This window comes from Cydia amplana, chromosome 12 (genome assembly GCF_948474715.1).
Source record: "Cydia amplana chromosome 12, ilCydAmpl1.1, whole genome shotgun sequence".
Lineage (NCBI taxonomy): Eukaryota > Metazoa > Arthropoda > Insecta > Lepidoptera > Tortricidae > Cydia > Cydia amplana.
The window spans coordinates 17,794,479-17,822,331 of record NC_086080.1 but is presented as its reverse complement, the minus strand read 5'-3'; the positions used below and the strand labels follow the sequence as shown (position 1 = coordinate 17,822,331).

The 27,853-nt window shown below is 40.1% G+C and overlaps 1 protein-coding gene across 1 annotated transcript; it reads right to left on the bottom strand.

The window, feature by feature from the left end:
* LOC134652770 (double-stranded RNA-specific editase 1) lies at positions 1–27,630 on the bottom strand. Its single transcript, XM_063507931.1, has 11 exons — positions 27,482–27,630; positions 27,156–27,214; positions 25,847–25,918; positions 25,210–25,317; positions 24,501–24,609; positions 12,016–12,137; positions 11,086–11,188; positions 6,220–6,338; positions 4,351–4,497; positions 1,403–1,628; positions 1–107 (listed from the first exon to the last, which is right to left on the bottom strand). The coding sequence occupies exons 1-11, from the start codon at positions 27,495–27,497 to the stop codon at positions 1–3; spliced, it is 1,188 nt and encodes a 395-aa protein (XP_063364001.1). The 5' UTR covers positions 27,498–27,630.
* Between the last annotated feature and the right edge of the window lie 223 nt (positions 27,631–27,853).

Below are 27,853 nucleotides of genomic sequence, written 5' to 3'. Positions count from 1 at the left end.
CTATTGCACGGGCGGGGTGGGCTGGGGCGGGTCGGGGAACGTCACGTTGAAAAGCGCGGCGCAGGCGGCGCGCGCGGCGGCGCGGCGGGCTTCTTTCTTGTTCGACGCTGAAACAACAAAATAATACATTATTGTCGAGGTTCGGAAGTAGCTACTTGCTGGCTGAGGATTCGTTTTAAACGGACGACCTTGGGAGTCCGTTTAATTGAATCCGAAGCCAGCAAGTAGCCTTCCAGCCGAGTCATATATAGTGCTTTTCTCAAAAACGGTGCAAGAAATAGAAATATTTTACAGAAGCAACGTTCTAATTTTCACAGAAAAAAGTAAAACCATTAAAAAGATTTGCTTGCCGCCTTAAAAAAAAAGAAGTGTATTTTTCTGCTGAAAATACGCTAACGTATTTGAGGCACCTAAATAGTCGCGGTACCAACATTATAATAATAAGTGCTGATCATTTGTTTGGCTGTTTAATGGACCTATGCCTTCATTTGATATGGCCATTTAAAGTTTGGAGCTCGTTAAATAATGGGATTTGTATGCATCATTGCAGTCCCGAAATCGAGACTGCAATGTTTTTAACTTTTTAATTTTTCGAATGATCATAAACTACGCACTTCACGACCTATTTTTTAACAGGCAACGTCGACTTTGCCGTCCATTTTTGAGAAAACACAATTAAACACTCAAGTCTTATTCCATTGACCACCAAAGACGTCAATTGACGTGTGCGGCTCCAGCCCAATATCAGTCTTCGTACATTTCGACCGGGTTCACGATGACGTGCCGCGCACGATCGGCGTGGCGTTCGAAGGGTTAAAAGTTGGCGTAAAAGGAGAGATCGGAAAAAGGAGAGATTAAAAGTGAAGTATTATCGGTATTATCGAAACTCGTCACAGAACGTCAACAAATTAGGTTGAGGAATGGAATCCACTCAAACACAAAACAAAAATCAATTTACCAACGGAGCGGCGGCTGACGTTCACGAACATATGGCGTCATCATACCCTCAGTCGTTTAACGATTTATCGCCCGAAAAGAAATACTAGCATTCTCAACTTCATTCAATTGTGATATAACCTATAAATACATTATTTTCAGTGGTACTCACCTTTACCGATAAGCGCTGGTGGCCTAGCGGTAAGAGCGTGCGACTTGCAGTCCGGAGGTCGCGGGTTCGAACCCCGGCTCGTACCAATGAGTTTTTCGGTGAAGGAAAACATCGTGAGGAAACCGGACTAATCCCTAAACGGGCCTAGTTTACCCTCTGGGTTGGAAGGTCAGATGGCAGTCGCTTTCGTAAAAACTAGTGCCTACGCCAATGACTGGGATTAGTTGCCAAGCGGACCCCAGGCTCCCATGAGCCGTGGCAAAATGCCGGGACAACGCGAGGAAGATGACTCACCTTTACCGATGTACGTGGCGCCATCTACATCGACGCCCATGGTGAAGAGCATGGTCTGCGGCTTGTCGCCGCTGATGGCCAGCTCGCGGTACTCGAGCCCGGGCCGCATGTACGTCAGCAGCATGCAGGGGTGCAGCGTGGCCGCGTTGGGGGGCAGCTCCTTGCGCTTCATGGCCGGCTTCGGCTTGGGCGGAGGGGGGGTTAGTATCTCCATGGACTCGGACGTCTGTGGGGGAATAGTTATTTAACCTTAAATATCTCGTTTAACTGGCCCTGTAAACAAGTCTGGCAGTCATGAGTCGAACAAAAAAAGATACCCTCGCATGTTCCTATTACTAACCAATTAAATCTAAACCTTATGTTAAGATCATTAGGGTCGATTCTTAGTCTTATTCTTTTGTTTAAATTATTACTTTAAATCCAAATACAACTGTTTATTATTAAACACTGTCATAAGTGCTTGCTTATTGCGTAACTTGTAAATACTGTAAGTTATCTATTTATAAGTTGTCTTATAAGTGAAATTTCTGTAATTTCTTAGACAATAAAAATTCTTTAAACCAAACCTCTAGCGATAGTTGTTTAACCTCTAGCGATAGTTGTTTAACCTCTAGCGATAGTTGTTTAACCTCTAGCGATAGTTGTTTAACCCCTAGCGAGTGGTTCGAAAAATGGAATCAAGGCGTTGCGAGCGTTTAAAAGTACGAGGGTTAAATAAAATTTGCCCCGAGTGAAACACAAATTTTTTTCACCACACCAACCCAAAGAAAATATTAACTGTAAGATATCAAACAAAATCAAATCCAAATAAATTTTATTAAATATTTATCATTCAAAATCATAATTTAAAAATTCTACCAGTATATATAAGAAAACAACTCAACATTTGTATTTCATTACTTTGCCTCACATGTGAATAAAATGCAACTTTGCTATCAGTTTTTGAACAATCAAGAGAGCCTTTATTAGTTGGTGTGGTGAAAAATATATTGAAGGAAATTGAACACAAGGAAGCCAATTCGAACTTAAATAGTCTGATAACAAAATTATGCCATTTTGTTATCATTCGTGCGTGTATTTCGCTCGTACGCGTATTGGCACGAGTGCGACGCACGAGCGAATGATAGCGACACGTATAGTTAGTTTACAAACCTGAATGAAATCTATGTAGTTCTTCAAACAAAGCCTGAACCGCTTGTTTGAAGAACTACATACTGAAGTTTCTTCAAAAAACTGTCCGCCAAAGACGTCAACCGCCGCGCGTCTATAGCCCAATATCAACCTTCCTGCATTCCCACAAGGTTCACGAATACGCGCCGCGAACGATAGGCGTTCAAAGGGTTAAAGCACATTTTTATATCACTACATAGTATAAAACAAAGTCGCTTCCCGCTGTCCGTCTGTATGTATGCTTAGATCTTTAAATCTACGCAACGGATTTTGATGCGGTTTTAATAGATAGAGTGATTCAAGAGGAAGGTTTATGTATAATTTGTTAATCCATGCGAAGCAGGGCGGGTCGCTAGTTTTAAATAAAGTTATAATAAGTCTTCCAGAGTTTTTAGAGGGTTAAATCCAAAAATAACAATAATTTTAGCTTTCCGTTACTAGGTTACTATCCGGTATCCGGCCTATCCGGCCGTTATTTTAGTATCCGGCCAGATACCGGATAGTGACCTACTATCCGGCCGGATACCGGATAGTAAAATTAACACATTTTGGGGTAAAAAATGGAAACTAAAAAACAGTCACGGTAATAATCGAATCAGTATATTTTTTTAAAACAATATTAACTTAATATTTTCTTGAATAAAACAATTTTAATTAAGTGTAATGATCATTAAAAAACGAGTTATTTGTCTTTAATATTGGAAATGCATCAAAGGCAAATTGTGATACGTAATGACATGATAAAACTCGTTACGTTACGATCCTAGAAATGTGTCCGCGCGAACGTTTACTACGAAACAGGTCGAAACCTGCACGACGCGCACCTGCAAAACTCAAAATATAGGTATAGTACCGCCGGCCGAATATCCGGCGGCCGGATACCAGATATTCGGCCAGTGTCCAGGCCGGATATCCGGTGTCCGGTATCCGGCCAAACTACTATCCGTTGGATCTCTAATATAAATGTTCCATAAACTATCTATATACTCACGCTGTTACCCTGCTGGGCAGTCGGCTTCAGCTGCGGCACCTTGACCCCCTCGTACTCCCACTCGGACATAGAGAAAAAAATACATAGAGTGCTCACTCCATACATCAGTTTTAGTACCAAAAAGACTATTAGCATCTAGCATCGAGTAGCGGAACTATCAGTACTGCTACTTGACAATAGATGTAGCACCGACCGGAAAGTCTTATGCTGTTGAGATAAGACTTTCCGGTCGGTGCTACATCTATTGTCAAGTAGCAGTACTGATAGTTCCGCTACTCGATGCTAGATGTAGACACTGAAATTAATAGTCGGAACTGATGTATGGAGTGAGCACTCTATGTATTTTTTTCTCTATGACTCGGAGAACAGCTTGTGCAGAGCGAACGAGGCCAGCTGGATCATGAGCGTCTCCTCGGCCTCGCCGCTCGCACCGTCACCCCCCTCGGCAGAATCAGCATTATCTGTATAGTAAACTATATACTCACGCTGTTGCCCTGCTGGGCAGTCGGCTTCAGAACAGCTTGTGCAGAGCGAACGAGGCCAGCTGGATCATGAGCGTCTCCTCGGCCTCGCCGTTCGCGCTGTCACCCCCCTCGGCACAATCAGCATTATCTGTATAGTAAACTATCTACTCACGCTGTTACTCTGCTGGGCAGTCGGCTTCAGAACAGCTTGTGCAGAGCGAACGAGGCCAGCTGGATCATGAGCGTCTCCTCGGCCTCGCCGTTCACGCCGTCACCCCCCTCGCCAGAATCAGCATTATCTGTATAGTAAACTATATACTCACGCTGTTGCCCTGGTGGCCGGTCGGCTTCAGCTGCGGCACCTTGACCCCCTCGTACTCCCACTCGGAGAAAAGCTTGTGCAGAGCGAACGAGGCCAGCTGGATCATGGGCAGCGTCTCCTCGGCCTCGCCGTTTGCGCCGTCACCCCCCTCGGCAAAATCAGCATTTTCTGTGTAGTAAAGTCGGGCGTAAAAATAAATGCGAGTTCTCCAATGTCAACCATGTAATACGTATAATTATAATATTGTATCGTGTGCTTTTTTGAGTGCCATTTCGATCAACAGTGATCTGTGGAGGCCCTTTAATAGTATTTTATGCAACCGTTGTTTAAGAGGGGTCAAAAAAGGCGAGTGGCGTGAGTATAAAGACGCCACGAGTATTTTTTGACTCAGTTAAACAACGTTGCATACAATAAAATTATAAATTTAACAAATAATATTTTTAATTCAAGAAGTAGCAAAAATGGAGGGTACGAGCGGGAAAAGAATGAATGAATGAATGACATAAAAAAAACATGTCTATGGTTCACTTATTTGTCAGAGATGACATTTAAAATAAGGTTGGCAACACTGTATTTCATTCAATATTTTTTAAGTGGTCATTACACGAAGTATCGTAAAATTGCCAAAAAGATACTGCGTGTATGCAAAAATTCTTTTTTGGGGAATAGACTAAAGACTTGTCTTGACAACTATAAGATAGGGGTTTAAAGGTGTGTGCACGACCCTTTAAATGACAAATAAAAGTACGGGAGTAGAAAAAATTCATTAACCTTTTGAACGCTTTATGTCATAAACAAAAACGTCACTGACACGCCAAGGTCCCGGGCGCAAGCGAGTTAATGTAAACTTGAAAGTGTGAAGGTTACTTTAGACAGCGTCCACCATTACAGTTATAGTTGTCCACGGCGCTGCGGACACAACTACTTATGACGCTGTAGCGTGTTCTTAGCGTCCAAAAGGTTAACAGTGCGCGCGCGCAGCGTGCGACGCGGCGTGCCGCAGTACGCGATACACGGCCGTCGTGAACGCTGCTCGCACTGTTAGTGCTTGAGAAAGGAGACCTAGGCTCTCCGAAACATGTCGCGCGAGTGACTTAAAACAAGTGAGTCTAAACCGTAAAATTATTCAATGTTAACAGTGCTCGTTGAATCTAGGAATTTTCGCGCCGCCCTAAGTAGGTACTCCTTTTTAACATTATAATAGGAAGCATGCGTGAACTATAGAGGAAGGCATAAGACCCCTTTTTTATTGAGTTGTTGAAATAACCTTGGTCAATTAATTTAATTTCAAATAGAAATATCCCAGGCTGCGGGAATTTGAAATGTATAGAGTTATTGGCACTGTTAATGTCAAGTTTTAGGTATAAATTAGAAATTTACATTAAATTAAATTAATGATGAAATAAATTGTTCTGTGGCACGTAATAACATAATAAAATTTTTCTTGTATACTTAGGGATCATCAATTAATTACGTCACACGAATTTCACTTGTTTTGCAAACCCCTCCCCCCTGGTGTGACGTCACATTTTAGGCAATTTTGTTTTCAACGAAAACGACAATATTAACTCGGCATTATTTTTTTAATAAAAAAATATTTTTGATATATAAATATTAGTAATTTTATAACACAACGAAAGTTACATCCAAAATCTCATTATTTAACTGTACAGTGAATAAAAAAATATAAATTAATTTTCGGTTACTGATGAAGTTAAAGTGACATCACAATGTTTGGATTCCCCCCTCCCCCATGTCACAATATGTCACATTTTCTTAACCCCCTCCCACCCCGTAAACGTGTGACGTAATGAATGGATGACCCCTTACCAGCATTTGCAGCATTTGCAGCATTGGCAGCATTGGCGGCATTGGCGGCATTGGCGGCATTGGTAGCGTCGTTGGCGAAGACCTTGGACATGCGCTTGATAATCAGGTCCCGGATAGCCTTCTCCGCGGCCGCGTTGCGCGCAGACAACTTGTTCTCGCCTGTACACAACACATATACACATCTAGTTACATACTAAACAATTTAGTGTTTATTTAGCCAATATCAACAAGATCCTGCCCAAGATCTGCTGTGAAATGAAGCAGGACTTTTTAGACACTGGAAATAATTGAAACCAGTCACATGACATGCCACATGGCATTAACAATTATTACTCTATAAGTCGCTGTGCACCATCCTAAATCTCACGGATAAGTCGGTCTTGTAATTTTGATAGCTTTGCTTATTAAAAACAAAATGTAATGCCCAAACAGCTTGAAATTCATGAAAGAATGCATATAAATTAACAATGTATTACTGACCGGGTCTCTATTGTTAACCAAAAAGTTTTAGGTCATAATGTATCGTTTGCCCGCATTTTCGTTAGTCATAATTCATTTGGTTCAGAAACGCGTCACTTTTCAGGATTGCCATAAACACAAATGCAACCTATATGATAACCTATATCTATAGGATAACCTTACCAAAACCCTGAGAAGTTAACGGTTTCAGTTTAATGATTAATGATAATATGACAAACAATACATTATGACTTAAAACTTTATGGGAAACAAAGGGACCCCATTACTGACCGTATCCCTTGTAGACGTTGCCGTCGAGCGTGAGGTCCGCGCAGAAGCTCTGCTGGTTGGCCGGCTTGTAGAACTGGCCCCAATTTCACCACGGTGACAGGTGCGACAATTGTAAAACATCACTGTTGCTGACGTCACAGACATCCATGGGCTACGGTTACCGCTTACCATCGGCCGGGCCGTATACCTGTTTGCCACCATCATTGTATTATTTAAAAAAACATTATTATAGGGGGAGAAAAACAGATATTTCTCTTGCGAAGTTTCTGACAATTCTCACAAGATTCAAAAGAATTGTCGGTAATTCTTGACAGGAAATGAGTTCTGTGTCGGAATTTCGTGACAATTGTCGTGTTTCTTGTGACAATCGTCAGAAACTTCGCAAGAGAAATATCTGTTTTTCTCCCGATATAATGTTTTTTTAAATAATACAATGATGGTGGCAAACAGGAATACGGCCCGGCCGATGGTAAGCGGTAACCGTAGCCCATGGATGTCTGTGACGTCAGCAACAGTGATGTTTTAAAATTGTCGCACCTGTCACCGTGGTGAAATTGGGGCCTGGTTGCCCGCAGCTTCCACTTTGTATTGCTATGACACTAATAACACGTGTATTACTGACCGTATCCCTTGTAGACATTGCCGTCGAGCGTGAGGTCCGCGCAGAAGCTCTGCTGGTTGGCCGGCTTGTACAGGGTGGCCAACTTAGAGGTATACAACTTTTTTTTGCCGCCATTTTATTTTGGCGGTAAATATGACAGTTATTGCATGAAAATTAGTTTGTGTAGATACGGCAAATTTATTATGGAGCGTTTTACGACGGAACAACGTGTTTTAATCATTAAAACGTTTTACTCAACCCAATCGTGTATTAAAAATAACGTTTCCCGGTCGATTAATTTCGAGAAACGGTGACATTGACTGGCCCCCAAGATCGCCTGATTTAACAGCTCCTGACTTTTTTCTGTGGGGCTATCTAAAGGGACGTGTCTATGCTAATAGGCCAACGAACCTTCAGCAATTAAAACAAAATATTCGAAACACTGTCGCTGAGATAACGCTAGAAATGTGTGAAAAAGTGTTGAAAAACGCGATGTTAAGGGTTCGCATCTGCCATGCTGCTAGAGGTGGACATTTGTCTGACATTATTTTCCATGTGTAATTGCTGACCCTACATATTATATTTAACAAGGAATACTTAATATTTTTTATGTTTTATAGAATAAAATTTCAAAAATAAAGTGTATACCTCTTATTTGGCCATCCTGTAGAACTGGTTGCCCGCAGCTTCCACTTTGTATTGCTATGATACTAATAACACGTGTATTACTGACCGTATCCCTTGTAGACATTGCCGTCGAGCGTGAGGTCCGCGCAGAAGCTCTGCTGGTTGGCCGGCTTGTAGAACTGGTTGCCCGCAGCTTCCACTTTGTATTGCTATGATACTAATAACCAGTGATCGGGGATTTCTATGCCACTTGGGGTGAATGACCTCAATCATTATGCTAGTATGGATATGCCGCGGGATTCCGGGATTCGTGTGCGATATAGGAGAGTGTTTTGGCATGTTACTGTTAATCAATTAATCATGCATTGCATATATTATTAATATTAATAATTGAAAATTTGATTACAGATCAATTGAATATATCAATAAAACCACTAAGCTCGCATTACCTTATCAGTTTTGCATTGCCTTTCAACGACCGAGTCGAGACCCATGTTTTTTACAGTCCTTTATTTTATAAACGAATTACCAACACCGAAATAGCGTTTACTTTTCGAACAGTTTTGTTCCTATCGCGGGCCAAGTGGCGTATCCATATTACCATTTCGACTTGATATCCCGCGGTGTGGCATAGAAATCCCCGATCACTGCTAATAACACATGTATTACTGACCATATCCCTTGTAGACATTGCCGTCGAGCGTGAGGTCCGCGCAGAAGCTCTGCTGGTTAGCCGGCTTGTAGAACTGGTTGCCCGCAGCTTCCACTTTGTATTGCTATGATACTAATAACCAGTGATCGGAATTGGTAGTGCCATTTCACGGGACTTCGGTGCGTAAGCTTAGTATGGATATACTTTTTCACCCCGGGTTTTCATATTACCTACTTCAATAGGGATGATGACACATGTTGAATTTTATAACAAAATCTAGTAAAATAGATAGCAAATGAGAAATTTTTCATAATAATGTGGATATTAAAATAAAATACGGAAATATTACAAAAATACAGGACCTGAAAGCTTCAAAATTTTAGTTTTTTTTTTAACTTCCAAAAACGATAAAAGTAAGGGTACCGTTTGATTCCTTACATTTTATCCAAAAAAATATTGTATAGCAACTATATACCTACATAAACGCAATATTTCACGGACATAAACGCAATTTTCTTGTTTTGTCCATACTTCAAGATGGGATCTCAATGACCTTGACGTCACGTTCACTTATTCTTTTGTGAGGGGCGTTTCGCGAGTGAAGTGCGACTGTCGGACTTTGACTATAATTTCTGACTTTTGTGTTGCTTTAATGCAATGGGTCCCATATAGACATTTGATCCTAAAAACAAACCCGATCGATTGATACCATAAATGAAAATTAGTCATGTAGCCTATTAAAGACATGCCAGCGCGGGAACGCTGCCTGCATATTGGGCACCCTCCCGAGGGCACCAAAGTTTGATAGGTATTTTTAATTTTAGTTATTTTAATTGTAGTTAGTTTTAATTTTATATTCCTGTCTATGTCTTTTAGTAATTTACATTAATAAATGTATATGCCAAACAATATTTTCGTGAAAAAATAAGAGTCTTGGAATCCCGAGTCTTATCCATGTTAAGTACAATGTTAGAGGTCATTGACCCCAAATGGCACTACCTATTCCGATCATTGCTAATAACCAGTGATCGGGGATTTCTATGCCACTTGGGGTGAATGACCTCAATCATTATGCTAGTATGGATATGCCGCGGGATTCCGGGATTCGTGTGCGATATAGGAGAGTGTTTTGGCATGTTACTGTTAATCAATTAATCATGCATTGCATATATTATTAATATTAATAATTGAAAATTTGATTACAGATCAATTGAATATATCAATAAAACCACTAAGCTCGCATTACCTTATCAGTTTTGCATTGCCTTTCAACGACCGAGTCGAGACCCATGTTTTTTACAGTCCTTTATTTTATAAACGAATTACCAACACCGAAATAGCGTTTACTTTTCGAACAGTTTTGTTCCTATCGCGGGCCAAGTGGCGTATCCATATTACCATTTCGACTTGATATCCCGCGGTGTGGCATAGAAATCCCCGATCACTGCTAATAACACATGTATTACTGACCATATCCCTTGTAGACATTGCCGTCGAGCGTGAGGTCCGCGCAGAAGCTCTGCTGGTTAGCCGGCTTGTAGAACTGGTTGCCCGCAGCTTCCACTTTGTATTGCTATGATACTAATAACCAGTGATCGGAATTGGTAGTGCCATTTCACGGGACTTCGGTGCGTAAGCTTAGTATGGATATACCTTTTCACCCCGGGATTTCATATTACCTACTTCAATTAAAGACATGCCAAGAAATATTTTTGTGAAAAAAACCGGCCAAGTGCGAGTCGGACTCGCGTTCCAAGGGTTCCGTACATTAAGTCCGACTCACGCTTGACTGCACATTTCTAATAGGTTTTCCTGTCATCTATTTAAAGAACTATTTTGTGTATTTATTTTTTTTATTTTTAGACCCAGTAGTTTCGGAGATAAGGGGGGGGGGATGGTCATTTTTTGGCTATTTTCTAGAATAAGTTTGAAAAACTTTATTTTTGAATTTTCTCATTTACCCCCAAAAATGGCCTCCATATTTAAAATTCATTTATTTACGTTACACGTCCATTTTTGGGTCACAAACTTACATATGTGTTTCAACTTAATTGGTCCAGTAGTTTCGGAGAAAATAGGCTGTGACAGACGGACGGACAGACAGACGCACGAGTGATCCTATTAGAGTTCCGTTTTTTCCTTTTGAGGTACGGAACCCTAAAAATAAGAGTCTTGGAATCCCGAGTCTTATCCATGTTAAGTACAATGTTTGAGGTCATTCACCCCAAATGGCACTACCTATTCCGATCATTGCTAATAACACATGTATTACTGACCGTATCCCTTGTAGACATTGCCGTCAAGCGTGAGGTCCGCGCAGAAGCTCTGCTGGTTAGCCGGCTTGTAGAACTGGTTGCCCGCAGCTTCCACTTTGAATTGCTGGTGACAAAAACCAGCCGTATACTTCAATGTTACAGGAATAGTGAATAAATCTTTCCAGACATTCGAGTAAGAAATTCTGTATACTGCCAATTATGAAACATGTTGAAATTTTCTTCATACAAATATCCATGTGATGTTAACTAGATGTGTAGCGGATTTAATTTTTGCTGGATTACATTGACAAGGCCTGCGTTGTGGGCAAAGTGTAAGTTCATAATTCTAAAGCATTACGCACTTTGGTTACGAGTTGGGTCTTCCCGTACTTTGAGTTAACGCGTTTTCTCGACCACTTACGTTTCAATAGAGTATGAACCTTAAAGCTATGAATTTAAGGTTCAATTTAGATTCGATTGTTTTGAATGTCTTAATTTTTATTTTAAACTTTCTTAGGGCCACTTGCACCAACCCTAACTCGTGGTTAACCCGTTAACCCAGTGTCAAATTATACTGGTAACCATAGTATATCGGCCTCCGTAGCCTAGTCGGTAGTGACCCTGCCTACGAAGCTGGAGGTCCCGGGTTCGAATCCCCGTAAGGGCATTTATTTGTGTGTTCATCACAAATATTTGTTCCTTAGTTATGGATGTTTTCTATGTATTTAATTACTTATATGTATCTATATATTATATATATCGTCGTCTAGTACCCACAACACAAGCCTTATGAGCTTACCGTGGGACTAGGTCGATTTGTGTAAGATTGTCCCATAATATTTATGTATTTATTATAGTAACTTCAGGTTTAACCGGTAAACCCCGGGTTAGTGGAATGGTGCAAGTGGCGCTGAGTGGCCTAAAAAAGGGTAAAATACAATAAGATAATACCGTGGCGAGTTGTTCGTTGGGCATCATCTCGTTGAGCACCATGAGCGCGTTCTTGGGCGTGAGCAGTTTGCGGAGCGTCTCGTTCTGGCGGCGGCGGCGCTCCTTGTTCGACACCTTCTTCACTGTTCAAGTTAAACAATCATTAACATTTCATCGAGTACATCGGTCGCCTTCCAATAGCCATGGTTAACCGATTCGGTGCGGATGACACGACAGGCGTGTCATCAATGTTTTTAACGTGTGGCGTATGACACGATAGGCATGCCATCATATTCTACGACGCAAGGCACGGCTGTCGACGTCATGAAATAATTCTTCGCCGCCCCAGCCAAGTTTTCGAAAATGGAACACGCAACGAAACGGTAAAACGTAAACGTTTACCGAAATAAAGCTAAGTAAACAAAATAAATGCGCGAGGTGCAGTCAGACCACGATACTGGTAACAAAACGGTCGGGCTGCGCCAATCGGCGGCTGCCGCCGTCACTCCCGCCGTTGGCACTGATGTGTCGTTATTGAACGCGTGTAACATTTTGGCCGCCGCCTCTACACTGACCAACGAGAACCATTCTGACCACAACTGCATTAATACGGCCAGGGTGCGACAGTCGCCGGCTAGCGCCGACTCGCACGCCGACACTGATGGGTCGCGTTTAAGCACGTTCAGCGCGCCGGGTGCCGTCTCTATGAACTGCAACAAGGAACAGTTTGGCCACGAATGTTATTACACGGCCAGACTGTACCAGTTGCCGGCTGCTACGCCTCTTCACATTGACAACGAATCTGTGTCCGAGTTATCGCTCGGCAACCACGAGCTCACCGACTACGCTGAGCTTTGCAGCCACGCGGACAGCGTGGGGATTCGCTACACCTTTAATACTTATGAACAAATGTGTGACACTACAGTGACTAATGTAAATATGTTAAGTGTAAATAATGAAACTTCAAGTGTACATAATAAGACATGTAGCGTCAGCGAACTGAATTTTGTTGTGCCAAATGTACTTGAACTAAATTGTGGCGAAAACTCTCTTGTCGGACAGCTCGCGCACAAATGTAATCCGTCAGTGCACTCAGAAGGACGTTTGGCTACATCTTGTGAACATTCGGCTGCTCATACGCTTCGGGACTGGTGTAAGCACAGCGTGATGAGCGCTTCGCATGGCCGTGAGGACCTAACCATGTCGTACTCGACACTACTCGAGTTGACCGCACTTGAATACTGTCCACAGAAGAAGCGGGTTCCACCAGACAGACCTCCTTGTGACACATGCGGTGCTTTGTTGAGGATTACCCAGTGAAAAGTATACGACTTGGTATCGCACACTGTTCGCCGATATTTCTCTTTGGTCTTGAGTGCTGTACCAGCACTAGGGTGGGGAATGTAGGCGACGGAACCTACCAACCTTTGTGCTGCGCGCGTGCTGGCAGCCTGACTGATACGGATGCCGCGGCCAGCGCGCGTCTTTTGTTTATATATATAGTTTTTTCTTTGTCAATGAGCGACAAATGTTTCTTTTGCACATCTGTTGTAATTTTATGTGTAAATAGCTCGTTATTTGTATGTATATTGTGTTTTTCCGTGTCATTGTGTATATAGATTGTATTATATACTGTACAGCCAAGTTTTACGTGTTTTTCATTCACCATCGGCGGCCCGACAGCGTACAAGTGGTCACTTCGAACCGGGTTGGAACCACGCATGCTGCTATGGTGAATACGCAATGTGCTACGCGTAAAGAACGAAGAAGGTGCAGTATATAGCACAATCAACGTCTACACTGCAGTCTCAGGTACAGATTTAAGATATGACTTTGGAAGTTATCATTAGCGGTCGGGCGGAACGACTGCCGTCGTCTCATCATGCGAGCGACGTTACTCCGCCGCCGTTACCACCAAACTGTTCGAGTGACTCTAAAGCATCATCTGTACTAGCCAGACGAAGACGGCTGCAATTGGAGGCAGCTAAGGAAAAGGCAAGAATACAAATAGCGCTTATTGACAAGCAGCTAGAGGTGGATTTAGCTGAACTAGATGCGAAATACAGTCCACTCAAGTCACGCACGCGCTCTGCTAGCCAAGGATGGCTCGACCAGCCGCAGCGGGAACAACTGGAGGTGCAGTCAGACCACGATACTGGTAACAAAACGGTCGGGCTGCGCCAATCGGCGGCTGCCGCCGGCACTGATGTGTCGTTATTGAACGCGTGTAACATTTTGGCCGCCGCCTCTACACTGACCAACGAGAACCATTCTGACCACAACTGCATTAATACGGCCAGGGTGCGACAGTCGCCGGCTAGCGCCGACTCGCACGCCGACACTGATGGGTCGCGTTTAAGCACGTTCAGCGCGCCGGGTGCCGTCTCTATGAACTGCAACAAGGAACAGTTTGGCCACGAATGTTATTACACGGCCAGACTGTACCAGTTGCCGGCTGCTACGCCTCTTCACATTGACAACGAATCTGTGTCCGAGTTATCGCTCGGCAACCACGAGCTCACCGACTACGCTGAGCTTTGCAGCCACGCGGACAGCGTGGGGATTCGCTACACCTTTAATACTTATGAACAAATGTGTGACACTACAGTGACTAATGTAAATATGTTAAGTGTAAATAATGAAACTTCAAGTGTACATAATAAGACATGTAGCGTCAGCGAACTGAATTTTCTTGTGCCAAATGTACTTGAACTAAATTGTGGCGAAAACTCTCTTGTCGGACAGCTCGCGCACAAATGTAATCCGTCAGTGCACTCAGAAGGACGTTTGGCTACATCTTGTGAACATTCGGCTGCTCATACGCTTCGGGACTGGTGTAAGCACAGCGTGATGAGCGCTTCGCATGGCCGTGAGGACCTAACCATGTCGTACTCGACACTACTCGAGTTGACCGCACTTGAATACTGTCCACAGAAGAAGCGGGTTCCACCAGACAGACCTCCTTGTGACACATGCGGTGCTATGTTGAGGATTACCCAGTGAAAAGTATACGACTTGGTAACGCACACTGTTCGCCGATATTTCTCTTTGGTCTTGAGTGCTGTACCAGCACTAGGGTGGGGAATGTAGGCGACGGAACCTACCAACCTTTGTGCTGCGCGCGTGCTGGCAGCCTGACTGATACGGATGCCACGGCCAGCGCGCGTCTTTTGTTTATATGTATAGTTTTTTCTCTGTCAATGAGCGACAAATGTTTCTTTTGCACATCTGTTGTAATTTTATGTGTAAATAGCTCGTTATTTGTATGTATATTGTGTTTTTCCGTGTCATTGTGTATATAGATTGTATTATATACTGTACAGCCAAGTTTTACGTGTTTTTCATTCACAAGCGTCACAGCGTACAAGACCCGTGGGAAATAAAATGTTGTAAGGATGGGACCCAGGACAGTAGTGAAACACCAGAGTTCCGAGTAAATACTGTAATTTATTTATTAAAAACTGGTATATATATAAACCTAGGGAATTTAGGTTACACGTGTTTAGGTGGGGAGACTTACACGTGGATGGTGTCCAGTAGCATGACCTAAATTCCTTTCCTTATGTGGAGGAGAGTCATCTTACATGACTCTCCGTATATGGATACATTCCTAACCTAATATGGAGGAGAGTCATATTACATGCCTCTCCTTATATGTATTACAATAATAATATATCAAGTTACTTATACCTACATTCCATCTCCCTCCTTTTGGAAAAGGAAAAATATATTATTTAATATATTTTTTCTTTTCTTTTTTTTTTTTACATTTATTTCATGTATATGTATTGTTACATTTAAACATTATATTTCTTAGTTCTATTTTTATGGATAAGTTTTATTTTACCATTATCTAAAATTTCTACATTTGGACTTACATCTCTTATAACTAAATATGGTCCTGAAAATACACTAGACAATTTACTTCTATTCTCATTTCTTATTAATATTTTGTCATTGGGTTTATATACCACAGGGTTTATAGTCATGTCATATTTGATTTTTCTTATCTCTTTGGTTTTCAACAAGTTCTCTTTTGCTTCTTTCTGTGAAGTTTGAAGTCTATATTTTAGTTCTAATGGATAATTGTCAGCATTATACAAGGGATCGACATGAGAAGTTAAATTACTGGGGAGGATGCATACTTTCCCAAACACTAACTCGAACGGTGTAAATTTTGTTTCTGTATGGATAGATGTATTGTACGCAAAGCACCAATATGGTATCCACTTACTCCAATGTTCGGCGTGATTATCTGTCTGAATACGTAGAAACGCGCCCAGACTCTTATGTGTATTCTCCAATGCACCAATACTCTGGTGATGGTATGCTGTTGATGTGAGTTTTTCTATATGGAGTAATTTACATACCTGTTGAAAAACTTCAGAGGTGAATTCCGTTCCCTTGTCTGTAGCGATGATGCTCGGAATACCATATCGTAAAATGAAATTACTTACAAAGACGTCTGCAACTTCCTTAGCTGATTTTGTAACTAACGGGTAAGCTTCAATGTATTTTGTTAATTCACATTGTATAGTTAATATATAAGAGTAGTTGTCATCATCTCTAGTTAAGGGTCCCACAATGTCCATAAATATTTTTTGTAATGCAGTTTCAGATGTTGTTGTTATTGTCATTGGTTCTTTTGTGTGAACTGAATATTTTTCTTTTTGACATTTATCGCATTTCTTAACGTAATTTTTAATATCATTCTCTAAACCTACCCAAAAATATCGTCTCTTTATATTATTATACATTTTTCTTACACCTGCATGACCACTTGTTGGTAGTATATGAAAATCATTAAGTATTACTTTTTTCTCGTTTTTGTCATTTATTCTTATTAAATCTTTTAATATACATAAACGTGGACCGGTCCAATCCTTCGTATTCTTTATTTCATGCGCTAGCTTTTCAACAAATATATCATTATTATTATTCTTTATAATTAACACTTCATTTATATTCCATTCTCTACATTTTATACCAAGTTCCTCGACAAAGGCGGCTCGCGTCATTTGCCCTGGGAAGTATGGTTTTATATAAATTATTTTGTTATTTTTCACATATATCATTGATTTAGATTCATCTATCTCATTTATTCCCATTTTATTTACTTTTCTGAGCTCAGTTGTTTCCATGAATTTTAATTCTACACTGTCCTTTATTTTCGTATTAACTTCTACCACTCTCGGTTGATCAGACCGAAGGGCAGTTGAGTCTGTTTTAATGTCACTTCCTAACTCTTTTCTCCTCATTGACCTAGTCATGACGTACATACAGTTTGTCATTTCTTTTAATTCGTCTGATGTCACCTTAATCCTCGATAACGCGTCCGCTACCGAGTTGTCTTTCCCTTTTAAATATTCTACTGTAAAGTCATATTCTTCTAGTGCTAGTCTAAATTTGGTTAATCGACTTGTTGGATCTTTCATGTTAAATAGATATATTAAAGGCTTATGATCGGTTCGTATAATGAAATGTCGTCCATATAAATATGGTCTGAAATATTTAGTTGCCCAGACAATTGCTAAAAGTTCCTTTTCTATCACTGCGTAGTTCGTTTCAGCTTTGTTTAAACTCCTACTTGCAAATGCTACGGGTTTGCCGTTATTATTTGATAGTACTGCACCTAAAGCATAGTTAGATGCATCTGTATTTAAAATAAATTCATTGCTTGCGTTAAAATCTGGGTATTGTAGTATTGGTGGCGTAGTCATTGCTTCTTTTAACTGTATAAATGACTTTTGACAGTTTTCATCCCACACGAATTTTACATTCTTTTTGCTTAAATTGTTTAAATAATATGCCTTATCTGCGAAATGAGGAATGAATTTTCTATAGTAGTTGGCTAAAGCTACGAAACTTTTGGTTTCTGTTCCATTTGTAGGTGTTGGATAATTTTTTATTGCTTTTATTTTTTCTGGATCTGGTGAAATGCCTCCTGCTGATACCACATGCCCGAGATATAATATCTCTTTTTTTAAGAAATCACACTTTAAGGGATTTAATTTAAGATTTACACTTCTTAATCTTTCAAAAACATTTATCAAGTTTTTGTTGTGCATGTCAAGGTTTCTACCGAAAACTACGATATCATCCAAGTAAACAAAACATTTTTCATACGCAAGTCCTGACATGGCTAACGTAATCATTCTACTGAATGCGCTAGGGCTTGTTTTGAGTCCCATTGGTAAGCGAGTCATTTGAAACTGTCCTGAATTGAAAGCCGTGTACTTCCTAGACTCTGGTTCTAATTCTTGTTGATAATAGCCCGAAAATAAATCTAAATGACTGAAATAAATAGATCCTGACAATGAGTCTAAAATCTCGGTTATGTTCGGTAATGGGAACTTGTCGTCCTGTATCCTTTCATTTAATTTCCTGTAATCAATAACAAGTCGCCATTTCTTTTTCCCTGTTGCATCTACTTTCTTTGGAACTAATAGCAATGGACTAGACCATTCACTTTTTGTTGGTTCTATTACTCCACTATCTAACATTTCGTTAATCTGTTTGTCTATTTCTTTCTTTTGTGAATGAGGCAATCTGTAATTTTTCACAAAACATGGGTCAACATTTGGTTTTAACTGAATACTTTGTTTATAAAGGTTTGTAACGGTCAACTTGTCTCCTGGCAATTGAAAAATATCAGCGTACTTGGCACATAGTTTTTCTATTTCTGTTTGTTCTTCTATATTTAAATGTTTTAATTGTAATTGCGAAAATAATGTTGCTACCCTATTTGAATCTACATTTTTACGTCCAAAGTCACAACTATAATAATCGTTCAATTTACATACATCTGGATTTATTTCGCTTAATTCAATTTCTTTCTCTGTAGTGTTTAATATTTGTATTGGTATCTTGCCATCTATAGGTGTTACAATAGCACTTGCTATAAATACTCCTTCGCTTATTTCTTTTGCACAAACTACACTATCTTCTGTCATGAATGTACTTACATAATGAATTGACTCTGATCGGGGTGATAAGATGTAACTAGTCTGGCTATTTCCTTTATTTTCGAAGTGTACTTTTAACCGATTTCCATTTATTAAAAGTGAAAAAGTGTTGGTTTCATAATCTAAATTTGCTTTATATTTTCTAAAGAAATCATCTCCTATAATTCCAGTCGTAATGCATGGTAATGATTTAAAAACATGGATTTTATGTTGTATTAATTCACATCCTATTTGAAAATTAAGCTGTACGTAACCAATGGAGTGAACGACTCCTCCAACGCCTGTTATACTTGTTCTATCATATATTATTTGTATATTCCGTTGTTTTACATAACTATATTTAACTGCAGACAACGACGCGCCTGAATCAAGTAGCCATGAACATAATTTCCCATTTGTTATCAATTGCGCTGTTATGGAACGACCACCGGAAAATATGTGATGGTTAATCACGAAAAAACTGATTTTCGTTATTAAATTGATGACTATTCACAGTTTCCGCTTCTTCTCTTATAATGTTTAGACCTTTTCGGTTCCAATCTCCACGCGAATGGTTGCCGTTACCATTACGACCTGTACCTCTCCGTTGGTTGTAACCAGTGTTACCTCGAAAGCCTCTGCTCGCACCACGCTGAGGACGATATGCATTATGTGATTGGTGACTGTAATTACCGTACCTGCTAGTGTTGCCACGGTAGTTCTGGCTCGACCATGTTCTTGGATAATTTCCCCTGTAACTTCTTCTTACTTGACTACCTCCTCTTGCATGGTTGTATGCAGTGTTGTAATGTGACCTGTGATACGTACCGACAACGCCTGTTCCTGGGGTTGTAGCAACTTCTTCATCCAGGGCGGCTTGTACCGCGTCTTTTAATGATGTGAAGTCTCTGGCGGCTATAATAGTGCTTATGCGACGATTCCGCAGCCCATCAGCGAATCTTTTTATGGCTATCTTTTCATTGAGCGGTTTCAAAACATCATAATTCTTACTAGGGTCGTTCTCGCATTTCGTGCAAATCGGTGTTTTCGGAAATTTACCAAAAATGTGGTGGCGTTTTCAAATATCTGTTAATGCAAGGTTGTAACATAGGGCCTAAAGTATATGTCTCTCCAATGAACAATTCTAAAAAGATATGTATTTTCTTTATATGTACAATTAACACCCAAATTTTTCATTCATCTCTACATGTAACGCGTGAAGATATAACTTTGACCTACATTTTAACCTTAAGATACTACAAATAGAAAATTCGTTGTTTGTTCAATAAATGACTTATTTAGTTATGTTTTAAATCGTATAATATTAGAAGCTAGAAATAAATAATAAAAACTATACAGCCTTATAAGTGTATGGTTCAAGTAATTTCTTCATTACCGACGCGAGAAATAGATTAGCTATATTTTGCTATATAGCGAGGGTATATAGCGCCTACCGCCGATGCAACACATTGTTCGTCAGTCAGTTGGCCGCGTGATCTCGTAGCGGACGCCCGTGTGCCGCTGTTAGCGAAAATATATACGATCTCTCGGGTCGGGAAGGAGTGTGGTTCTCGTTAGTCTTCATCGCCATCGCGTGATTTATACAGTAAGTAGCAAGTGTACATTATTATAATTATACGTAATGAAGTGTTTTAGTGTCCCCTTTCAGATGGTTTATTCTGCAAAATTAAGGTCTGATGCCAACTGATGTAGGCGACAAAAACTTCCAAAACTTCATTCATATCGGTTTCATTCACTTCTTTTCCTTCTAATTTTACTGGGAAAGGTAATGAATGACTTAAGAAGGTAATGATAATATATATTGATTGATAATCGAGGCAGTGCATTTAATGGAAAGAGGCTTAGTTATTATAAATATTACGTTGTTATAAACATTTAAAACTGTATATGATAATAGGGGAGCCCAACCGGGGAGCCTTTGTAGTCTAAGATGGTCGACCTTTACCGATATGTCTGACGGATGAAACTTACATATTATGAAAGAAAATATATTCCTGAACATAAATAAATAGGGTTGCTTAAAGAAATATGGTCAAAACTATGTTTAATTATTTTTTGAAAAAAAATATTTTTTTCTTTAAATTTCACCGATCTGTCTGACAAACGAAATAAGTTCCAATGGAAAGTATACAACTTGTACAATATAAATCAACTAGGTTGCCTATCTTTTTCCGGTCACTATTATGTGGTTATAGGGTTGCTTGCGAAAATCCGGTCACAAATAAGGTTTGCCAGGCTTTTAAATAAAATAAGAAGGGAAGACTTTTAGCGATAACTCATAAACGGCTTAACTTATCAAGTTCGCTTTAATTTTGTTTGAATGAGTTTATTAAGCACTATTTTTATGATTTTTTTTCATATTTTTTGGATCGATTTTTCAAAAGTTAGAAGGAATAACCTTTTTTTATTCTTTCTAAATTATTATTTCCGAATTGATTGACTTTATCAAAAAATGTTGTTTGCAAACTCCTATTTATTTTTAAAGACCTATCCGACGACACCCCACACTATAGGGTTAAAACGATAAAAAAAAATTACATAGGTACAAAACGCGAATGATTTAAATATATTTTGTCTATGCTAATTTTTGAAAATTTGAAAACTATGTTTAATGTGATATGGTGCGCAGATGATCAAACCGACTTAACAAACACTTGGGGTTAACAATCTCGACTTATAATGATGATAAGTAAATGGTGAATGTACCATCTAGCTTGAACATTATAAGTTGAGATTGTCAACTCCAAGTGTATGTCAAGTCGGTTTGATCATCTCCGCAGTGCTTAAGACACATGTTTTTAATATTGTTGATTTTAATTGGTGTTAATTTTCTTGAAATACAGTTTTTTATATAAATAATAAATAAATAAATAAATAAATAAATATTGGGGGACATCTTACACAGATCAACCTAGCCCCAAACTAAGCAAAGCTTGTACTATGGGTGTTAGGCGACGATATACATACGTATATAGATAAATACATACTTATATACATAGAATATGTTCGATTTCATAAGTTTGTTTCATTACCGTCCACTGATAAAATTACCATCTCGGCCGAATTCATTACCAGCGCGTAGTTCATTACCAGTAGCCTTATTAAATGAAAAGTAATAACGTTACAAAGGTGCCTTTAGCAGAAAAATGTTAATAAATGAGTCCACAAATTGACGAAACTCAAAAGTTTACCATTTAAAACAAAAATTACAAATCGAGAGAATCTCACCGATTTGCACGAAATGAGAGAATGACCCACTATTGCCATTGGCCTGCGTAATCGTTAAGTCTACGAATAATTGCGTCAATTCCTGTCCATAATCAGAAATGGTTAAATTATCTTGTCGCATCTGCTGTAATTTTGATTGTATTGTCGTTGCAGCCTTTTGCGGTAGTAATTTACACCTCATATCACTTATTAAACCCTCGACATTTGAATATTTTTCCTCTAATTTTAGTTTAGCCAGTTGCGAGAGCCTACTTTTGAGTACAAAATTAATCAAGCTCTTTTTACAGTCAGCTGACGAGAGAGTTGATTCGTAATATTCTATGTTGTCTATCAACTGCCTGGTCACCTTTTCATCTCCATCCATAACTGGTAATAAGCTTAACGCTGTTTTTAAATTAAAAGTTGCCATGATTTCTTCTTCTATAGGTTGTTCGGTACACAACTCTTTTATCTCTTTATATATTTTAAGGAAATCTACGCTTAATTGGTTAATTAATTCTACGCTTACATCAAAAGTACCTAATTTCACTTGCTCGCTTAATTTTTCCTTAAAACTGACAAATTGTGTATACAATTCTTCGGCTTCTGCTTGTTTTTTATTTAATATTTGACCTTTACGTCTACTAGGTCCTAACTTTATTAAATAAACTCTAACTTCCGTTATTTGTTTAACTAATTGCCCTATTACATTGGCCATTAACTTGCTAAAATACTAACATACTTGTGCTACACAGTGCAACCAATCATGAATTTACTTACAGTTTATTTGAGAACTTACGGGAACCACTATTTACCACTATTTGCACTTTTCACTGAGTCATAACGTTTCTCGTTTCACCACTTCGCGAACATACAGTCACGTTCCCACTCGATCTCGTAGATCCAAACTTCTTTTCCTGCGTAAACCAGCTTGATCACAGCCACTGCTTTCGTTCCATCCGCAAAGTCCACGTCCAAATCATTAGAGGTACGCACATAAGTCTCCTTCGATAGCTTGTCGGGACAGAGCAGATAGTGCCCGATCCTTCCTTCAATGTGTGCTCTCACGACTTCTCTATTTTCATGTACCTCGACCCGGGGTTCTATGAACTCGATCTCCCTTGCTTGACAGTATAGTGTCAAGTGCTTAAATATTTCACGAATGTACATTTCCATGCTTAAACTTGTGGAATCCTGCCCCTGATCAGCTCGCCTTGGGCCCGTCGCTCGATTCTCTTGTTCAAACAAGTGTTAAGATACCTTAGGCAGATCACGAGAACTATTAACAGAGCTGCTACTGTGACTACACAAAGGTAGATCCCAATCCGCGAAACTTCTACGGTGAAATTCGTATCGAGGTCGATCTGATTAGTTTTCCCGATTTGCGTATAAATATGTCCAACCGCTGGCTCTTTGGGTGTAGTACTGCCTTGATTCCCCATATCGTATGTTATTATTCCGCTGGACACTTTACACCATCTTGACGAATTTGGTAGCGCCGGCCCGCCGTCGCGTCGGTCACCCGAGATGAAAGAATGCGTTCCTAATACGGCACTGGCAGGGTCGCCATGTAAGGATGGGACCCAGGACAGTAGTGAAACACCAGAGTTCCGAGTAAATACTGTAATTTATTTATTAAAAACTGGTATATATATAAACCTAGGGAATTTAGGTTACACGTGTTTAGGTGGGGAGACTTACACGTGGATGGTGTCCAGTAGCATGACCTAAATTCCTTTCCTTATGTGGAGGAGAGTCATCTTACATGACTCTCCGTATATGGATACATTCCTAACCTAATATGGAGGAGAGTCATATTACATGCCTCTCCTTATATGTATTACAATAATAATATATCAAGTTACTTATACCTACATTCCAATGTGTTCATACGCGAATTTTTTATGTAGACCCCACCTGTGCGTTGCGTCGCGTCGTCGCAACACATTTAATTGGTGGACTTCATTGAGTTATTATTACTATAGAGAAGCCATAACAATGAGATTGTCGCAATCGCAACCTCTACCACGCGACCAAAACGTCCTAAGCGCCGTAAAAAAATTATGGCGCTTACGCGTTTAGGTCGCGAGATTGACGCTCCGCTTCTATAGTTTGTTGTCAAAACAACAAGTTCTGTGCAAGCCGCGTAGCCAACATGCCAATCGCTTACGCTCCGTAGCGATCGAAACGCCACTGTCACTGTCGCACTAATATGGAAGTGATAGAGAGACACAAAACGTTTCTTTTCGTTATCGAAGCGATAGCAATTGTCACCTTGGCTAGGCCGGCAGGTTCTATCCGTACAAGTTAAATGGTGACCATAAGTATTGTTACCTCCTCCAAGCTTGTTCTTCATCCAGTGGGGGCGGCCGCCACCGTTGCCGTTGCCGCCCTCTGAGCTTCCCTCAGTCCCTGGTTCAGTTTTCATCTCCACGTCCAGGTTCTGCGTTGGCTTTAATCATAACATAATTATACATGATGGCTTTAATCATAACATCTTTACACCTAACCTCTTTTCACTTTCTCCTCTCATCTACTCAAAGGTTAACTGGAAGAGATCCCTCATAGGGATGAGTTCGCCTTTGTACTTCTCACTACTTGTATGTTATTTTTAATATGTCTTTTTGTACAATACAGAGTTTACTACTACTACTACATATATATAGGTGTATAAATTACTGCAAAGTTAGTTTGGTCTTGAAAGATGGTTTCAATCCATTGGATTTGCCCACACTGTTAAACGATAATTTCTAAGAATTATTGCAAGACGTATGCCTCGGCCCTGCTCAGGGCATCAGGAGCATGCGTTGGCCCTAGGTTTAGTGTAAGGCCCGAGTGGACGCTCGATGCGGAGCATTCTTTCACTGTTGTGTATTGTTAGATATCATATGGTGTCAGCAACGCCATCTACTCGAGTATAGGCCAAAGATGTGGCTTCATCTATTCTATCTAGAATAACTTTTTCTTGATTTCCGAGGCACGTTTTTTCCTTAGACTTTACTTATTTTCTACGGAGTTACATATATTGTTAGTGAGTACCGACCTGTTGTTGAATGGGCACATTCTGCAAGTTCTGCTGCTGAACTTGGCGGGGCTGCTGCGGGAGCGGCGGCTGCGGCACCGGCGTGAACGACTGCTGGTTGAAGGGTTGCTGCGCACCATACATAAATATGTTAGACCAAACATTGGCCAAGGCACTATTGCCCTTGCTTCCCACTGACGCCATTGCGAGCAAGGAGAGCATTAAAATTCGATTATAAATTAATATCGTTTTTTGGCTTGCAAATCGATAGTTGCTTTCTGTGCTTCAGTTAACAGTTGTTGATAGAAAACCCCCATCTCTTTTCATGTTGGATGCCTATTATCTTAATGAATAAATCTTATTAACAATTTTAGTTAGGTATTAAAGGGTCGGCGCACCGCCGCATGCGTCTCTTCTGAAGTCTTATCTATTATTGAATAAACGAGAATAACGAGCTACAATCGTTAAAAATTGATCTTACAATACATAAACCAATCAAATTAACTTTTATGGCTCTGTGAGATACCTCAAACAGTTGGTTTCTATTAACGTTGGCCTTTCTGATTAAAAGATTAGTTATGTATATTCTCTTACTGTACGATGACAATATTTGACATGAAACATCCTCCCATTAATGAATGGTAAAAGAGCTACTTACTCCGACAGCGAGATTGGGGTTGTTGTGCTGCTGCCGCTGAGCTCCGCCGCCCGGCGCCGCGCCTCCCGCCAGCTGGCACACACAGCCGTCAGGCGATGCCGTCCACCCTCACACATTCACACACACATACAGACATGCTCCACACATGTATGTCTGTCAGGTAGAGTAACTAATCTCCAGCATTCATATCTACCCTTATATACCACTCCGAAAGACCCCCCCCAAGAGACTAGATTTTGAGCGTCGGCATCTAGTCAGCGCTATGGAAAACGTCGCTGCGAGATGCGCCAACGTTGCGTCATTGACATGTATTTAATGATATTACCACATTATATTATAAATCTCTAATGTTTTCATGATTCAACTCCTTGTTATAAATATTTTCATGAACAAATTGCTAATAAAGATTTTGCAAGGTGCTGTAACTCTACACTATCTAATGCTAGCATTACTACCTTTATTACATTTAGAGCTACTAATATTACACTCAGTTCAGTACCTATTCATTTCACTCTTACCATACTCAGTGCCAGTCATACTAAACAACATACTAATTTTTAACAGATGTCTTGTGAAGTTGTGAAATGAAAAAGGCAAAGGGGATGATAAAGATGTCATTTCATCTTTAAAAAGGAGCGAGGAAGGGAAGGTTAGAATAATGAGAAATTTCATACATCCACAATCATACCAAAGGGTGAACTTGCATCGCCCAAACCTTCCATATTCCTATCATGTCTCTTACCCAATGAAATTGCAGCAGCTTTTTTGCATTTAATATTGAAAATTCAACTCATTTGTTGAGGTTTTCAATCAAAGTTGTCAACTACAATTTCAGGGGGCTATCAAGATGCTAGAAATCTGGGTTAGCTTGTCTACTTAAGTCTAGAGAACCCCGTATGTGCACGAGATTTTGGCTCGTGATCATAATGCATTCTCAACCCCTAGCCACCCTCGGAGAGGCCCCCTCCTACATCTTAAGTGTCTCACCACAGGCTAGTGACTAGGTATACCCTTGGTGTGCCATTGGTGGGGGCATCATTGCGAGAGATTAAAGAGTGTTAGTTCTCATCTCACACAATGATGCAGACAGATGCTCAAGGATGAAGCTCAGTCAGAGAGTGGCTGTTGACTTTGTGAGGCCAGTACCAGGGCTTTGGAGGCTCCACTTTGTGCTGGCAACAGATACTGTTGTTAGCATATACATACAAACCACAGACAAGACAGTTTATTAATAGTTATTTTTCATGAATGAGGTTATTATACACTATTGTTCCTGATTGAAGAATAACTCGTAGTTAAAAATAATTACCTCTCCGGCAGGCACGAACTGACCCGGGGTGTTGAAACGGCCGGAATGGCGCGTGTTATCTGGGGCAAATCATAACAATGACTAAGTTTAGTAAGGATAATGGGCCGCCATTTTTACTGCAGCTACCTGAGAAAATCGATACAGCCGGGCAATAGCGGCCGGTAACAAAAAACCAATTACTTGCTAAAAGTAATAACTAAAACAAACTGCCATTGTTTGTTACAGACCATTGACATGGAACTAGAATAATTTAGCGAATGCCAATCGGCAAATGGTCTCTTAGAAAGTAGCCATGACGCATTATTTTTCAACAAAAGTAAACTTACATTTGTTGTAGGACATCTCGGATTTGAACAGCACTAACAGACGGTGAATGGATAATAAGAAATCAACGACAGAATCGTTGTATCTTAAATATTTTATAAGAAATTTGCAAGCATATAAACCGAGCGGTGGACCGGATCAGTTCATTGACAGGAATATTGAGAAAATGGCGTCGGAGGCCGTGTTGCCAACACCGAATTTAAATATGATGTTGTCCAAAGATGTTGTCTCTTTTAGTCTAATAGGCAAATTATACTGGAACAACCAAATCTTGTCAGTAGTAAAAGGCGGCAAGTCCACCGCTTACACTCGCGTTCGGCTTGTCATTCGGTTATAAACCTTATGCCGTGCCGTTAGTGTTTAAATTATATTAG